General features: G+C 25.3%; 4 protein-coding genes across 4 annotated transcripts; 1 reads left to right on the forward strand and 3 right to left on the reverse strand.

The window, feature by feature from the left end:
• Positions 1-2452: 2452 nt before the first annotated feature.
• Positions 2453-5813, forward strand: OCT59_005877 (uncharacterized protein; the record flags this gene model as incomplete). Its single annotated transcript, XM_066140907.1, has 9 exons — positions 2453-2534; positions 2618-2638; positions 2725-2906; positions 3007-3467; positions 3551-3661; positions 3758-4753; positions 4846-4958; positions 5089-5142; positions 5221-5813. 9 exons carry the CDS (start codon positions 2453-2455, stop codon positions 5811-5813), a joined length of 2613 nt encoding a protein of 870 aa, XP_065997749.1.
• Positions 5814-8912: 3099 nt separating this feature from the next.
• Positions 8913-9959, reverse strand: OCT59_005878 (uncharacterized protein; the record flags this gene model as incomplete). The annotated part of the gene is made up of 1 exon (XM_066140908.1): positions 8913-9959. One exon carries the CDS (start codon positions 9957-9959, stop codon positions 8913-8915), a length of 1047 nt encoding a protein of 348 aa, XP_065997750.1.
• Positions 9960-10039: 80 nt separating this feature from the next.
• OCT59_005879 (uncharacterized protein) lies at positions 10040-10639 on the reverse strand (the record flags this gene model as incomplete). Its single annotated transcript, XM_066140909.1, has 1 exon — positions 10040-10639. The coding sequence occupies one exon, from the start codon at positions 10637-10639 to the stop codon at positions 10040-10042; it is 600 nt and encodes a 199-aa protein (XP_065997751.1).
• Positions 10640-14376: 3737 nt separating this feature from the next.
• OCT59_005880 (uncharacterized protein) lies at positions 14377-15217 on the reverse strand (the record flags this gene model as incomplete). The annotated part of the gene is made up of 2 exons (XM_025310282.1): positions 14377-14669; positions 14761-15217. The coding sequence occupies 2 exons, from the start codon at positions 15215-15217 to the stop codon at positions 14377-14379; spliced, it is 750 nt and encodes a 249-aa protein (XP_025183935.1).
• Between the last annotated feature and the right edge of the window lie 4511 nt (positions 15218-19728).

Raw genomic sequence — 19728 nt, forward strand, 5'->3', positions numbered from 1 at the left:
AAATTTTTTTCCATGTTCTTTTTACCCAAAATTTCACTTGATCATTCCTGATCTGCGCCAAGAGCTGGTTACAAATTAAGTAGAGGTTTCATTAGTTTCATTCAAAGATTGTGAAGATTCATTAGGACTATCCCATAAATATTTTAAAGAGAAAATTTTAATTATACCTTACCGAGATACATTTTTTTTAAGAATTAAATCATTTTTGTCATAGTTATGTTGTAAATTATATCTTTGAAGTTGAATTATACGTTACATAATATCGAAATTTTCTAGCTATGTAACGAATTATTAACCATTATCCTATGTAAAATATTTGTTTCTTTTCAAGATGCTTGAGTGCTTTTATTGTGTTATCGTACGGAGACTTCGAAAACTAAAAACAAGGGCAACTAATCTTCTGGTGTTTTCAATGATTGTTCCTAAAATTGTCTTCAATCCCAAAGCAGCTAAACACTTCTTTTAACTAGTAGGTTATCTGTTTTTTGTAAAGAGTTTTCACTCTACAAGCTATTAGTTGTTTAATTGCCAATATAATATTGAATTCTTTATTATCACCAATATTGTTTCTTTTTTTTTATATAATATTAAACTCCACAGTTTTTATAAAATGGGTTTTAAGTTTAAGCTTTATTAAGTCAACTTAAGCTGAAACCATTAATAAAATTTCTAACAGAATTTGTCTATTGTAAAAATTATTATTTTATTCCGGACTACCAGTCTCTAAAAAAATTTTCCCTTAATATTAAATAATGCTGATAAACTTAACACTCAAATTAATACAGTCAAAGTTAAAACAGATACCGACCAGATTTATTTCCTCCTGATTCTCGTATTGATAGTACGTTTAATCTCATTTATTTATTATGTACTGTACATTATGTACTACAAACGTAAGATAACTTAACCAAATATATAATTTATCAATCCTTAAGAGTAGTATTGTCAAATGAAAGTATTAATAAATCTACAAAGTATTTCACTTTTAAATTTTAACCAATAGCTTTTTGTATTATCATATTTATACACTCTATGTAACATTTATAATACTTAGTACCGATATCTAAAATAAGGATTTTTCATAAATAAAGATTTTCTAAATCAGATTTTTATATCTATAAAACTATCAATTCAATTATTTTTAAAGAGATTTATAATTAAAACTTTTTATAAATATACTCACGAATTTTTAACAATTCATTTAAAATATTATTTGATAAACTATAATTGTATTATATAATTTACATTAATAAAATAATAAAAATGTAACATTACGTAAAAAATATAGTAAAAATGAATTATTAGAGTAATATAGGACAAGAAAATTATCCTTGGTACGGTAATTTTTCGAATTTTTTGCACTTTTCGTCCGAACGGTACACTGTCCCTTGGACTGATCTAAAAACATACTTTTTACTATAGGATCAGATACTGTGTTTGTTCATCCAATTTTTATACTTTTTTATCATATTCTTACACATTTGTCACATGAAGTTATTAATTTCACAGGAACATTATTACAAGTTCCAAGTTCCATCTATCAGAAATTTTTCTTAAAAAAAAAAAATAAACCCAAATTGTAAACTGAACTTGCTCCCACATTTTGTGATATTAGGTACGGCAAAATAAAAGAGTAATAAAGAGGTGTAAGATACGACAACAGTATCATTATCAAGCGACGAAAATTTTGCGCTCCAATTAACGTAAGTTGTTAATTCATTAGCACAATTTTCTTCAATTCTTTTACAAATTTTGTTTATCCTCTTTGTGAATACATAAATATTCAATTGAACAAAGCTTTTTTACTGCTTTATCATAAGAAGTCAAGTTATAATTAAAGTATAATGATCATATTGAACTTTCGCGAAATGGTTGTGAAAAATGTGCACGTTGATGGATCTTGTCCAGAATTCCAGACTTCCTCTTGACATTTGTTACAAAGAGAAACACCATAATATTTTTTACATGTTAACATTAACGATTAATTATAAAATGAATCGATTAAGAGAATAAATATTTTTAATTTTTATTTTAAATGAGAATATCAAAAAAGGGGATCTTGGAAATTGGAAAATTTAACGAATATTTATACTTATCCAGTTATTTTAATGTTAGGTAATGATCGTTTTCATCAATTAATAAAATTAACAACGTACAAAAGCTAGCCGCAATTATTATAGTCGTACAATTTTCAGGTTTTTATTTTGTGTTGACGATCATTAATAATTTTTAACTATATCGGGAAATGTTAAAATTTACATGATGCAGAAGATCGTCAAGAAAATAAACATATAAGTTTTTGATCGACTGCCGCTCTTTTCAATAGGAATTTCATTCCCAATTAAAATAATTTTTTTAAAAAAATATATTCTCACAATATTTTTCTTAATCTATTTTCATCCCTTATTTATTTATTATATTTGATCGGATTCGATTTATGTAACTTTTCAAGATGCAAATTTACGGCCTGTGTTGTGTAATTGAGAATAAAGAAACTCCAATTCCTTTGCAAAATGTTGTCGTTGAGGCTAATAGTAAGTTTTATCTGATAAGTCTGGTTTGGTTACTATGTAATCAATTAATTTTAAATATTCTAAAATTCACTTAACGATTATAGTTGTTGACATGATAACTGAAGGTTTGTTAAACTTAGTAGAATTCATAAAATAATATAACTCATGTATATTTAGACAAATATTTTAACTTTTTTTTTCTCTTATAAAGTTACAATCTGCCAAACTTATAAAAATATTGAAAAAGATCCTATTGAAGCTCGATATAAATTTCCCATTCATGAAGCTGCAGCAGTCTGTGGATTTGAAGCAGATATTGATGGACAAAGGAAAGTAAAAGGTATCGTAAAAGAAGCAAAAAAAGCCGCAAAAGAATATACCGAAGCAATAGAGGTAAAAATACTTTTAAAAAACTAATTTTTAATATAAATTATTATTTATTCATATATTTACATATATTTACATTTAAGTTTGTTTTTCTCAAATTGATTAGAAAGGGCATGGCGCATATTTGTTAGAATCTGAATCTGCAGACGTATTTCAATGTTCTATTGGAAATATTACATCCGGACAAACTATAGTCGTAAAGATTACGTATGTTTCGGAACTTAAACATGACTCTGAAACAGAAAAAATCAGATTTGTTCTTCCAACTTATATCGCGCCAAGATATGGTTCTTCTACTTCAACATCATCTTCAGCAGATGACGGTAAAATTCTTGAGCCTGATGCCGTGTTATATTCTGAAGAAGCTAATTTTTATTTAGATCTCACTGTTACTTGTAGAATGACTTCAATTATTCAAATTATTGAATCACCTTCACATAAAATTTCTACTGAAATGAATATTGACGAAAATCCTAAAATTTCAAAGATCACTTTAGTTGATCAAATCACTTATTTAGAAAAAGATTTTATTCTTGTAGTTAAAAGTAAAGATCTTGATCAACCACGGTAATTACAAATATTTATATTATCTATTTGTTATTAATTCATTCTTAAATATAATTAATTTTTAATTTTCTTGTATCTTTTAGTGCTTTCCTTGAATACAATCCCGAAACGCAAACTAACTGTGTTATGTTAACTTTGGTTCCGAAATTTTCATTGAATACAACTGTTACTGAACTAATTTTTGTCGTTGATAGGTATGATATAATTCAAATTACGCGTGATAACTTTATTGAATTCAATTAACATCGATAATATATATAAATTTCTTTTTTTTGGTTAATATGGGATAGATCGGGTTCAATGTCTGGTGAACCCATGAAGAAAGCTGCGGAAGCACTTGAATTATTATTACGTTCAATTTCTGAAGATTGTTACTTTAATGTAGTTTCATTTGGAAGTCATCATGATTCTCTTTTCCCTAAAAGTCAACTTTATTCTGAAGAATCATTATCTGAAGCTATTAATCTTGCTCAAACGATGTCTGCAAATTATGGAGGGACAGAAGTTTATAATGCACTAAAATGGACATTTGAAAATTCAAGAAATGATATGCCAACTACTGTATTTCTTATTACAGATGGTGAAGTTTGGAATGTTAATCAGATTGTAGAACTTATACGTATAAATGAAGAAAAAAAGAGTAGTGACCTACGTCTTTTCTCATTAGGAATTGGTGATGCGGTTTCTCATCACTTAGTCGAGTCTGTTGCTCGTACGGGTAAAGGATATGCTCAATTTGTAACAAATAGCGAAAGGATGGACAAAAAAGTTATTGGAATGTTAAAGAATGCATTGAAACCACCAATCAAGGATTATGAAATTACTTGGACCGACAATAATTTCTTAGAATCAACTAAAGATGAAGAACCAGATATGATGCAAGATATTAATTTTACGAGTGATAATGTATCATCATCAACAAGTGATATCTTTATTGATTTTAAAGTTCAACAAGTTCCATATTTCATTCCACCAATATATCCTGGCGTTCGTTTTATTGTTTATTGTATTTTGAAAAAAAACATCGAGCCATGTAAAGTTATTTCTTTAAAAGCTACTTCTCAAGATGGTCCCATGAAACTTGATATTCCTTTGGATCCTGTTACATTACAAGGTTCAATTATTCATAGATTAGCAGCAAGAAAACTTATTCAAGATCTTGATGATAAAATATCATTTCTTCATAAAAATCCTAAAAATGTCGGTAAAAATATTCCAGATTCATTGGTTAAAGATAATATTATTAAACTTGGTAAAACTTTTAATTTAGCATCAAAATATACAAGGTAAAAAATTTTAAATCTTTATTATGATTATGTTATATAAACGTAAATATCCATATAATATTTATTTATTTATTTAATTTTTTTTTTACCAGTTTTATTGGAATTGATGAAAGGACTAGTGAACCTAATGAAGTTCTTATTAAACCAAAGCAAATAAATGTCCCCCAATCTGTTCCCGCATCTGGTTCTCACGTAGGAAAACAACGTTTGTATCAATTTTTCAATAATAATCTTTAAAAAAAAATTATGTTGTTTTTCGTGTATTTTATAAACAATTCTTAAAAATTTTTAATTTTTTAATGGAAAAATTCTAATTAATAATATTTATTACATAGTTGGTGTTGGTGGTGCTAAAAGGCATCGACAAATATTACGTGATGATGATGATGGTAAAGAAATCATTTTTTTTAAATTATTTATAATTAAAAAAAATGAAAATATTTTTTTAACAAATATTCAATAAATAGATAGTACCTTAAGACGCTCCACGAGAATTAAGCGAACTGCCAGAAAAGCAACAGGTGGAACAACTACCACAGCTAGGCGCTCCACAAGAGTTAAGCAAACTGCCAGAAAATCAACGGGTGGAACAACTACCACAGTTGGAAGAATTAGGTATACTGCCAGAAAATCAACAGGTGGAAAAGCTCCCACAAAGCTACCAGATTCTCTAGCTTCTCAGCCCGAAATTAAAATTAATCATAAAGAATCAAATATTAAAAATCTATTCGAATTTTTAGGATTACAATCTTTTAATGGTAAATTCTTACCAAATGAATCATTTTACAATTTTTTTTATAAAAATGATTTAAATGATTTAAAACAAGAAATTAAAGAGGAAATTGGAGAAATTAAGGAAATTGAAGAGGTATTAAGTACTTGTATTTCTATGAAATATCTTGAAATAATTATGTTTGAAAATTTTAAAGATGAATGTGAAATGTGTTATGAAAAAGCTGAAAAAGCTTTAAAGAAAATGGTTGAAAATGATGAAAAAAGAAATGCTATTTCTGAAAAAGCTAAAGAATGGATTCATAATTGGGTCAATGAGCAAGAGTGAAGAGAAAAGAGTTTAAAAAAATAAAAATGTTTTTTAGCTGAATTATTATTATTATTATTTTATCATTTTGCTTTTATTTGTCATATTTATTGTACATGTTAACATTCCATATGTACTGTATACAAATTAACGATCTTTAGATAGAATTTCAAAGGTTTTACTTCAAAGTTTTTTGTTCTTTCTAATAAGATATATTAATTGTTGGTTTTAAGTCTTGGATTCCATTAATAACAAAGTGCTGATAGGAACCAATTGAGAATTGGTTTTATTTATTTTCAATAAAACTTTTTGAAATACTAAATGAATGAAATTTGAATTCATTCAGCTGTGTTTTTTTTTAGGATGTCAGATTTAAATAAGTTTGAACTTTAGACGTTTTTCCATTTGATTATCTTTGGCCCTATAAAAACGAACGTGTTAAATTTGTTGTTCATGTGTAATAAGGACCCAGAAATATATATAAAAGGGTCAGGTTTGAGTTTGCGTATTTTTAACTAAAAAAATCATGAAAATCTTTCCTTTTTTAGATAATTTTTGATAATGCCAGTCAGAATTTTATTTCCTATTATAGTAACCGACTGTCATTATCATAATTCCGGCCCTGAAAAAATGCGTACAGCTCATAGTAAAAAATTTTTTCATCACCTGACCCCTATATATATATTTCTGGGTCGTAATAAATGTCTAAAAAAGCACCATTTTGTTTAATTTTCGTTTTTTTGTAATAAGAACATAAATCGTTGCTTTTTAGACACTTATTACACATGAGCAACAAATTTGACACATTTCGTTTTTATAGGGTGGAAATGTTTATTTTTGTGAGAACACTAGTCAGTAACTTCTTTATCAAGTTTTATGATAATACTACTAGCACTTTTTTTCTTATTGAAATTTTTCGGGATTGGTAATTTTTAGAGATTTCTTGTTAACTTTTGTTTCTTTTTTAGGTTAAAACTTTCAACAGATATAAAAACAAGCTGTATTTAAATTTTACAATACTTTCAAATGAATAAAATGTATATAGCTAGCAGTCTATTTTAAATTTTTTATAATGATGATAAATAAATTAATGGCAAGGTATTTTATTGTACAAATATATTTAACAAAGAAAATAAAATTTTTTGTATATTTCAAAGCAAATAAATAACTTAATAAAAAAGTTAAATAATTTAGAAGACATTAAAAGATTTACATATTTTTTGCTTGAAAATCTGTTTCTAGTCCTTTATAAATCTAAACTGTTGATCCCTGGCATAATTTGTTCTTTGCTGAACAAGTAAAGCATGGTATTATAAATTTTCATATCTACAGATTAATGATGAACAAATCATACCATAACGTACAATGAGTATTGTTATTATTTTACTGCACTTAATCATATTTTATTTTTAATTCACAATTAGAGAAATAATAGTTAATATAAAATCTGAATTGTAAGCAAGTGAAAACTTAGTATAAAAATTGTCATATCAAAGAGAATTGAATAAATGGATCAATGAAAACAATTTATAGATTATTTATTATTAACCATAAGCAATTATAACCATCATAAGTTTTTATTTCAAATTTCTTATGTAAAAAAAAAATTACATATACTCTATAATTAATGTTGAACAAAATACAATGACATCAATCAATAAAGAAAAAAATATTAATAATTTCCTAACTCCTAATTGTAAAATTGGTTAATATTTAATAGTAGGCTTAAATTTGTTGCATCTTATATAAAATAAGACAAATTGTAGTTAGAATATATAAGTTTTCATAATATGTTACACCTTTTATATTTCATGTTATAATATAAAAAATAGAATTTTAAAATTCTCATGTAGAATGATAGGATGATAACTTAATATTGGCAAATCTATCATTTCTAAAATTTTGTTGAAGTTTCGAAAATATGAAGTGTAGTAGATTTATTATCATTACGAGGACGACCAAGAATTCTTACAAATAATGATATAATAAATATATTAGATATTATCAAATATTATCGTATATATCAACATTCAATAAAATACAGTAATTACATTTTTTTAAAAAACTATTTGACTGAAACAATAAAAACAAATAATAATAATTATACTGACTTTAGTTCAATCATTAATCTAAACAATCAGTATCATCATTTGTAAGATCTTTGTAAATGGATTGAACAATCGAGAAGTATAATAAGCTTGTGGATGAGTTGATTGATTATTTTCAATAGATAAAAGACTTGTCATCTGCTTCTTCAATTTGCTTCTTAAATTCCTCAAATGTACCTAAACTAGAATATGCAATAAATTCATTCACTTCAGAAGCAATTGTCTACTATTATCTGGGTTTGGATCCAAACACATTTTCATTAGGTTAATATAAAAGTTTGGTGCTTTTTGCTCATTTATTTCATTACATATATTTAATGCTAAAGCATAATCATGTGCACAATTGGCAAAAGGCTCTCTAGTCGTCACCAGTGTTGAAAATTTAGATTATTTTGAATTTTCAAATCATCAATTAATTTATTCATCAATTTCATTGTCTATCAATATCATATATCATTTATTAATACCTGTAATATATTAAAATCGTTATTTATTGTTATTAATTTTATTAAATTATATATTTTATTGAAATTTTATTTATTTTTTGATATTTAATAATAATTTCAAAAAAGACTTAGCAAACCTGATAATTTTATTTGGAGTAAAGATCGCTCTCCCTATAAAAAATTTTTCAGAAAAATGATCACGTGTCTGGGTTTCTTCGGAATGAAAACTAGAAAAATGATCATTTATCGGAGTTTTTTCAAGAATTTTATTTATAGGGTTTATCAGGATATCTGTTGGTGATTTATTCTTTTAAAAAATAATTAAATCATACACTTTTACAATTTCCTATTTATTTCATTCTTTTTTCGGATTTCTAGTCATCATCAGTATTGGAAATTTAGATTATTTATAAGCGCGGAGAATTAATCACATAAAGCTTTTTTTTAAACCCAATAATATTTATTTTATTCCTTTTTTAAATTTGCTATAAAATTGAATACAGAATGAATAATATATAATAATTCCCCTAACAAATATAAATTATGAATATATATTATACATATCCCTAATACATCTCATCTATAAATTCATAGGCTTTAATATGTAAATTATAATATCCTTTAACCTTAATGTTATATGATTCAAATTCCTTAAATTCATCTGTCATACCTTTTTTATGAGAACTATAATTACTATATGTACTTAATTGGGTTTCAGTATATCCTACAATAGCTAAATATTCAGCCTTTTTCTCTTTCATAATATATTCCTTTATATATGGTAAAATATCATCGAGTAAATTATTAATATTAAATAATAATTTCTTAATGAAAATATGCTTTAAACTTTTTAAAAATACTTCCCAGACATTTTTTACAATCGGAGTACCAGTAAAATATAGCTCCAAATATTCTAACTTACAAGGAAGAACCTGTGCTAATTTTAATAACATTTCTATTATAGATTCATTTTTTTCATGATGAATAAAAACACCTATAGAAAAATAATTAAGGTTTTGTCCGAAAATTTTGACTGAATCTAATACAATATGAACTTTCTGAATATTAGACATATGTATATCAAAAAATTTAATTCTCTCACAATAATTATTAATAAATTCTAATGCTCTGCATTTTAATACATCATTTACATATGAATCAATTCCAATATTTTCTAAATATTCCCCAGATTTTTGAAATAATAATTGCATTGATTCAATTTGTAAATTTCTATCTTCATCACTCATAAACAAAGATCTTTGATCATTTTCATTCATTATAAACAAAGATATTAATTTTAATGGTTTGTCAAGATCAATGATTTGTTGAATAAAATTAGAATTAAAAATAAGACACTCAAGTATATGAATAGATTCTAAAACATATAATTGTTCAAATGCCTTTTTTATATGTAATATATTCCTAAAATCAATTCTATAAAATATAATTATCTTTAAAGGTTTTGAACTATTAGAATCACCTATGATATTATATAATCGTATACTATTACCTGAAACACGTGAAGTATATTTATTAATATCATGAGAAAAAATAATTTTTTCAAGATTTTTTTGTGAATTAATAATTTGTGATAATTGTTTTTCAATTGACATGTGATTATCTCTAAAACTTTCATATTCTAAAAATCTAATATGAAGTGATGAAATTAAATTGCAATGATAATAAAAACATTTTAAAATTTATAACCAAATTTATATTTTATAATTTCTTCATTAAAATGAAGTTTTAAAATTTTTATACTACTAATAAATTTTGGATTTTGTAAGATTAAATTAATAATAGAATTAAAATATTTTCTGCTCATAAAGTATTTATATGCAATTTCAATTTCAAAAGTATGTAATTTAGCTTCATTTTCGATAAATACTTTGATTAATAATAATAAAATACGTCCTCTTGAGCAGGTAAACATTTTGTTAGCTTCAATCCAATTTACAATACTGAGACATATATTTGGTGTATTTATACATTTAATAAAATTGGAATAATTAAATAATGTTTTTGAAGGAAATATATTATTATCAATTCCACATCTATTTAATTGTGTTTTGTCATTTTCATTTATTTTTTGTAAATAAATTTCAATAAAGTGAAAATTTTTAGGATTTTTCATTAAAAACGGATCTTCCCATAATAATGGAATCGCAATTTGACACCAAAATTTATTAACTAAAACACATGAATGTAATGTTGGAATGTCACCCCGAAAATATTGAAAAATATCATCTGTTAATTCGGGAAAATTTCCTAACAATACTTTTGAGCATGCCATGATATTGCAAAAGAAAGAAAAAGGGAATACTTGTTTTTTAAATTAGAGTTATTTCCTTGACATATATGGTAATCAGGTGAAATACCTATTCCATTTATAGTTAACAAGGAACAATCATTTTAACCAATCAGTTTTCAGAAAATCGCAAGGTGCAAATTTATGTCGATCATTATTAATTAATTCTGATACCCAATTATATTTTCTATAATGAAGTTAGCTGAAAAACGGAGTTTAATCTAAAGATGGTCATCGGTCCTAAAAGACCACAGTCTCACGGTCCTACACCTTAAAAAGACAGACCAGTCCATCTTGATGTAGGACCACAGTCTTTCAGTCCTGTAACATGTACAATAAGACTGACGGTCTTTTTAAGGACTGCAGTCTTTTTAAGACCAATCAGTCTTTTTTCTTTTTTCTGCAAATAAAAAATTTTCTATTACTTTACTAGGAACAGTCTTCCTTTATAAATGAACACTAATTGTATAAATTTATAGGAACCATTCCAGACGTATATTATAAGCAAATAACATGTATAAAGACGGATTTACTATACTTTATTAATGTTAATTTTCTTTTTTTCCTTGGAGACAGGGAGACAGTCTTTTCTAGAGTTTCAATATGCAAGTAATAACTTTTATATAAAGACCAATACAAAGATCAGGTCAGTCTCAGGACCGGTCCTACTGTGCCAAGAAAAAATGAAAGACCGCGGTCCGGTCCTACAAGTCCTGGGACCGACCGGTCTAGGACTGAGTAGGCCTGTAGGACTGATGACCATCTTTAGTTTAATCGTGGAAAATCCCCCACAATTCCACGTCCAGAATCCAGATCACATTGCGGCTAATTATTTTTCGGCTAACTACAATTTTCATTCCTTAAATAATGCTCTTTATGCAAACACTAACATATTAATATACACTCTCCAAAGTTATATAATTTTTACCCTTTATCATTTAACCACACCAAATTCTCTTTTTCTGCAAACATGTGATTTAGTTATATTAATTCATAATTTGTTTAGAATCTCTCTTACTCCTGCCTCCTATCTGACCTACTATAGTCTTGAATAAATATTACCTTGATTTCAATGGAATGACAAAATCCCAAGATAGTAACAAATTTTTATATATTACATGTGGATGAGTATGTTGTAGCAATTCTTCACATTACCTTTCATATATATATTGCAATGAATAAAACATCTCAAGAGTTCATATTAAATAAACAAGAAAAAATAAAAAATAAATCAAGTTTTTTTTTATAGTTTATATAGTTAATATCGAAAACTTAATCATTAGCTGCTGGATGTACAGTATTTATTCACATTGATTATAAACCAATTTCACTTTTTTAAAGGATTTTTGTTCAACATAAATAAAAATGTCAGTAAACTTTAATTATGTTAAGTTCATCATACAGTATTTACTTTCTTGGCTTCTATGGTCAAGAAATTGTTAGAATTGTATTCTTATAATTATAAAATTGCCTTGTTCAAGGTGGATTTATAACTGAAAGCTATCTTGTGAGATGGGTATTTTTAAATATGGAATGATAAAAATTTAGTCTACTTAAATCAATTAAAGACAGGTTATGAAAATACAAACAAATCAATATTTAGTCATTTCTCAGTGATCAAATTTGTAATTCAAATACACTCGTTCTCTGGTTGTTTTTATTTGAGTTAATTTGTTCTGACTCAAATCTAGTATCCAAAATTAAATTATAAGTAAAACACAATGATATCTCATGATAGTTTTCAATGTATTTATTATTATGATTATTGAATATCAAGCAAATTTTTCTTAGTGCATTAACACTAGTAACAAGTTAATATTTTCAAATCTTATATTTATTGTTCAATTACAAATTAATTTTATTTATGTAAAAAAATTTACATACTCTTGAACAATATACCAACAAAGAAAAAAATAATATGTAATATCTTAATTACTAATATTTAATAATAAGCTCAAATTTGCTGCATCCTATACATAATGTAATGTTTAGGATCAATTTAGTTTTTAAAATTTCATATTTCATTTTCAGCACTTTTGATGTGGTCGTGCAGAAAATACAACCCCATTTTATCTTTATTCTCTGATCACTTATTAAATTCTAAATCATTTTATAGATTATAAATCAAATAAGTTTATTAAAATGAATAAAATTAAGTAAATGTTCATACTTTATAGAATCAATAGCTTCCACTGAATTACTACTAATACTATCATATTTAAAAGATCTTTTCAAATAGATTGAGTAACCAAAAAAGTGTAAAAAGACTGTGGCCATGGATGAGTTGATTGGCTATTTTCATCAATAATTAAAAGATTTGCTTTTCTATATTCTTATGTTTCTCTAACTTGCTTTTTAATTTCTTTATCTACTATTATACCACAATTAAAAGAAAGATAAATTAATCTATGTATTTGAATAGCAATTGGTCTATTATCTGGATTTGGATCCCTGCTTCTTCATTATAATCATTATAATATTTTGGTACTTCTTACTCATTTACATATATTTAATGCTTAGCATTATCATGAGCACAATTCACAAGAGACTATGATAATCGTACCAAAACAATAAATCTGATACTTGAATATATTATTAATAAAAATAACTTAGATAGACTACCAATAACATAGATTAAAAAAATTAAAAAAAGTGATTACAAATAATATATAAACTACAACGTTGAACACCATGATGAATAATAATATTTAATATTAATTTATTAATAGTATATAATATAATAAATAGAAATTTAAACTCCTTTAATTAAAAAAAATATAATAAAAATATAATAATAATAAATGTATTAAGTATTATCAAGTAATTTAAAAACATCAACATTCAATAGAGTAATAGTAATTTGATGCCCTTAGGATTTTGAGAGTATTTGATAGGAAGTTATTTCCAGGTGGATGCTGGAGCTTTGGGAATTAATTATCTTGGAAGGGTGCAGAAGCAGGCATTTAGTTGAAGTCTAGTTTGGTATTTTACTTGGATTCTGTTCTAATATATTACATTCATAACAATTTTGAGAAACCTTAATCAGTTAATCATCTTAATCTAATAGTAATAAATTAAACATATTCTGAATTCTGATACAAAATGTTGATAATCCAATATATAATTTGCTAATACTCAAGAGTATTGTTATCGAGCGAAATCCTAAATATGTATATGAACTGAATGAAAAAAATAAAATAATCTACCAAGTATTTCAATTTTATCAATAACTTTTTATATTATCATATTTATACGCTCTATGTGATATATAATATTTAGTATCGATTTATGACATCTGAAGTATCTCTCATAGAGATATTTCTCAAAATCATATTTTTATATTTACAAAACTATCAATTCTGGTGATCAAATTCCACTTATTTATTGGAAATAATAGTACAAAATATTATTCATATCAAAGACTTTTTAATACAAATTAATTTTTAAAATTCGTAAGGTGAAGAGTATTAAGTATACAATACATTTATACAAATAATTGTTAAATATTTGTAATTAAAAATGTATCAAATTATATGACACCACATTTTATTAAACAACTTGGCTATTTGTATGTGTTTTATTAAATAGATTATATTATAATAACTATATAAATAATTCACTTATGGTGATAATAATTGATTAATTGTACTATAAATTTTACATGTGATAAAAATAAATAAGATTGTAACGTTATGTTAAGAAATATTGTAAAAAAAGAATTATTAGAGTAATATGGGACAAGAAAAATATTCTTGAACTGCTTCTAAAGATCCATTGAACATATTTTTTACGATAGGATCAGGTACTGCATGTTGATCCATCCAATTTTTATACTCTTTCATCATATTTTTACCACATTCACTACATTTAGTTACTAATTCCATAGGAACTTTAATACGAGTTCCATCTTCTTTATAAGCGAATAAGAAATCATATGAAAATTGGACCTTTCCTTCAGGGATTTCTTGTTTAAGCCAATCAACTAATGGTCTAATAGATTCTATACCGCACAATTCTGAAATTTTTTAAATTTAATATTTATCGTTAAATTATATTATTATTATTATCATTATTTTAATAAATACCAAATCGTAAATTGAGCTTACCTCCATTTGAAGTTTTATGACATAAAGAACTATATTCAGGTACAGCAAAATAAAAGAGTAATAAAGTGGCGTAAGGTGCGACAACAGTTTCATCAAGTGACGAAGGATTTGCGCTCCAATCAACGTAAATTGTTAATTCGTTAGCACATTTTTCCTCAACCCTTTCCCAAATTTGTTTACCCTCCTCGTAAGTACATGAAAATTCAATTGAACAAGCTTTTTTCACTGCTTTATCATAAGAAGTTAGGTTATAGTTAAAAGTATAAGGATCATATTGAACTTCCGCAAAAAGTTTGTTGAAAAAAGTGCATGTTGATGGACTTTGTCCAGAATTCCAGAGTTCCTTTTGACATTCATTACAAAGAGAAACACCAAAGTATTTTTCGCATGTTAATTGAGCCTTAACATTAACAATTAATAATAAAAGTAAACCGATTAAGAGAATAAATATTTTCATTTTTGTTAAAAATTTATTTTCAAATAAGAATTTCAAAAAAAAATTGGGATCTATGTAAATGAAAAAAGAGAAAATTTGACTAATATTTATACTTGTTCATTATTCGATAATGATCTATTTTCATAATTAATAGGTAGAACAACGCACAAAAAAGTTAGCCACAAATATTATAATCGTAAGATTTTCAGGTTTTTAGATTTTGGTGAAACAAAAGGTGGGATCATTTGACGATCAATTATAATAAATATATAATCATTCCATATATAACTAATTTCCATATTTAGTACTTTATAATGAATTATGTTTTTTAAGATGAAACAATAGTAATTTTTAACTAAATAACATCGTATGATTATATATAAGATCATGAGACATCAAACCTAATGAGCTAATGAATTTATGGTATGATCCTGTACTGACGTAATTTCGTTAGTGTACTTTACGTATAGATTAAGTAGACACTAGTTGAAACTATAAAATTCCAGAAGTATTACAAGTATTACGCGTATACAGCTGCTTGTATATATCCCTTTGACTTTTTGTAACGAATTTCATGAAGTCGACAACATCCGAACGATTTATTAAATATGCATTAAAAAGTCCTAAAAAATTTTTCTAATAACTTACTATTAAATTTTTTATTTTTTACTCTTTGAAAATAATAAATTTTCTTAAAATTTTTAAACATTTTTAATATTTATCGATCATGAGATCATTTTCCTTTATAAACTTAATAGAGTTCGCCTATTATAGATAAATGATTTTTGAAAACGTTACGCTTTATAACTCCAATGGTATTAACTCTAAATTTTTGAAATAAGATCTGACTATCGATGTTGTTATATAAAATTCAATAATTTTATTAAAATTAAATCGACCTTAGATCGTTCAAACAGGAAGTTTTGGTACTTTAATATATATACTGTTTCATTAATAATAAGTACTGTATATTAACTCAAATTTTAAAGAATGGTATAGTTCCAAAGTCAATTTGATTTTTATTTTGATGTAGTTTTTTATCAGAAAGTCTTTTTTTTCGTACACTTATTATAATAAGAATCATAATATTGCATATTATTATTCTTTAACCGGATTTAATTTATAGATAATATTCTTCCGAAACATCGAATCCTATTTGGAACTTCATTTGTTTTTATCGCATCACATCACTTTAAGCGATAATAAAAAATTGTCAAAGAGTAAAAAAAAAATAAACCAAATAAGCGCATTGGATAGGTATATAAATACGTTATAATATATTAAAATTGGTACTTTACAATAAAATATGTGGTAGGTCACGTTATTACATGTATTACAATGCAAGGAGTACAGTGTTGCATGTTGTATCACTAAGGTGCTACTTGAATAAGACCTGCACTATGTGATTCCGTAAATTGTATTAAATGGTCCTTAAATTTATATTGATTGATATTTTTGATTTCAAATAAATTTATGATTTTCACATGTTTCAATGTTTCATCGATACCCCATCATTTTCTTATTTGTATCAAATAAATGATCTTGATGAAAAGTCTATTTAGGGTTTATTGAAATCTTAACTATTTGCATATTATGAAATCATTAACAGATGAGATGGTTAGATGAATTAATGAAGCTAATATTTGTTAATATTGTTCAGTCGATTAGGAAATATGCGGAATTTTACTGACCGATATTTTTATGAAACATCCAATATTGAAATCGGTGTTAGTAGCATTAATTCCTATTGGTCACCACAGTATTCCTAATAGCTTAACTATAACTCGGTTATTGGATGGGGAATATCGGCCGAAGTCCTGACCCAATCCAATAACTATTTATTAATAAAAGAATATTTTTTAAATATTTTCATATTTTCGCTTACGTGAGTTACTTATTAATTTATTCTCCCTTTTATTCTTTAAATATTTTTATCTCCTACTAGGAATTACAAGAATTCATTTAATTTTATCTGCAGATGGCTAATTCAATCATATTAATTTTCTTGGTATTGTAGTCTGACTCCTCTTTAATCAGGTGATCACTTTCGGAATATCTAAAGTGTATTTGTTCATATTATAGTTAAGAGTATTTTAATTATGTATTTGCTCACATAAGTTTATACCGGTTTAACTTTACAACGAGAATATATCATCCGAGTATTAATGAATTTATATACAACGATATGCTAAAAGAATGGTCACCAACGCATACTATTTCAAAAGGTAAATCCCTATGAAAATATTATAATTTTTTCATACAAAAGAATTTAACTAAGTTTATGTTCATCTTAAGTTCTCTCTTCAATGATGACCGATCCATATCTCTATATTCACATTTGATCGTTATTTGTTATAAATTATTTCTAATATTAGACGATCCACTTGTAACTGAAGTTGTTCATGTGTACAAACACGATCGAACTCGTTATGAAACTACTGCCACTCTACTGCTTGGGAATGGACTCCCAAATATGCTAATAAGTATAACTTTATATGACCTTTTGCTTTGTTTTTATTGTTTGTATTTTTATCACTGATTATATAGTACTCTATTATAAAGTACCATATTAGTGTAATCAATTTATCTATCTGTTTATATTATTCGAATATATGTGTCCGTTAATTAATCAAATATACCAAATACCGTAATCATACATACAAGCCTAATGTAAGAGACTATTAAACGAGTCATGGAAAGATTCGGAAGAATATAAGGAGGACGAAAATAAAAAAAGAAGCTAAGCAAAACAAAAAAAGAAAAATAGTCTCTCCTATATATAATTTTATTAGCAGAAATGCTCTTTAATCATTTTCCGAGTAAGATAGTGAATGAGAGGTTCGAGAACAGAAAAAAAATTAATTCACACTTTATAAAGTAGTAATTTTCTAGATTATTTATTCTTAAATCTTAAAAAAACAGAACTAGGTCTCAACGACCTCACAAGGCGTTTAATAAAAAAAAAATAAAATAAAAATGACCAATAAATACTCAATATGCATATGTTTATTATAAAATGTATATCGACATTAGCAGATAATTTGGAAGTTAAAACATATAGAAAAAGGTGGTTTTGTAAAATATAAAAACATGGTTACAATAAATATTGCCTATAATTTGTCTTTGTCATAGAGATCGAAGATTCTACTTAATATCAGTGACTATGGAAATGATTTTAAAGTCACATTATCGACAAATAAGCTTCCGAAATTAAATCTTAGTTTGATAAGCTTTTAAAAATTAAAAATTCGAAATTTCGAAATTTCGAATAAAAAAAAAATATTTTTTCCAATAAAAGAAGATTTTCCTTCCTCTTTTTTTTTTGAACGAAAGTTTTACGTTTTAATTCTGAATTCGATTAGTGAGCAATAGGATATTATTTTTTCTGAAGTTGTACTATTTTTCGACATCATAGCGAGACTATGTACGAAGTCACGTAAAAAAAACACTTTATTAGGGCTAAATTTAATCGGTTTGATTTTATTTTTAAGGAGTTAAATATAATTCACCTAATAATGCTTAATCTAACTCTAAACTCCGTTGCTTAATATTCACGATTAATAAAAAATTAGGGACGGGTCAGAATGACGTCATTGCCTCACCTGTCATAGGAAATTCTATAATTTTGGCCGAAATTAAGCATATCTCTTCAGCCATTTCTAGCATGTGAATTTTTAATTAATTCGTGTAACCATTTTTGATTAATGTATTGTTTACAAAATATTCAGCACAAATAAAATTTGTAATTTACATTTGATTATTATGTCTCAATTAACGTACGTTTTTATTTGTAAATTTGTAATTAACCTGAAACGTAACATTACAACTTAAAATTTTTGAATGTATTCGTAAAACTCAAAAATAAATGTATAACAGAGTACTTCTTTTCAAGCTTTTCAAAAAAAAAAAATAAATATTTTTCTCAAATGTCAAAATATTTATTCTCGTGTAAATATATAAAATTTAAAGAAAGCGTAATGTTAACGTTATTCGTACAAATATTATCAATTATAAGTCGTACAATAAAAAAACGCCCCATGAATTTTTGAAGATCGGGAGACATTGTTAACAATTGTTTATTTAAACACTTAAAAAAAAGAATATAATAATAAATGTGTCAAAAAAATGAATTTTTAATTTTTAATTGTAAACAAACAATAATTTTTTTGGGAATGGTGTAAAAAAAGTGGAATTATTTAATTTGGTGTAAATAAAAAAATTTTTAAATATAATTATGCAAGTATAAGTTTCAAACAAGATGGACACAACCGATCATGAGAAAAAACTAAAACTAAATGAACTAAATGAACGAACAAACGGGGTAATAATAATTCCTCAATAAATACGGATAAATGAAATTAATTAATTAGGAAATCTTTATCATTTAATTATTATTAAAATTATTATTTTAGTAGTCTGTGTAACTTTTTAAGCCTCAAAAATAACAGGTTTTTAATGTTAGAAGATGTTTGTTATTGCATTATCCTGACGTTTAACAATTTAATGATTCTTTTTATTATTGGGCGTAAAAT

This window comes from Rhizophagus irregularis, chromosome 14, assembly GCF_026210795.1.
Source record: "Rhizophagus irregularis chromosome 14, complete sequence".
NCBI lineage: Eukaryota > Fungi > Glomeromycota > Glomeromycetes > Glomerales > Glomeraceae > Rhizophagus > Rhizophagus irregularis.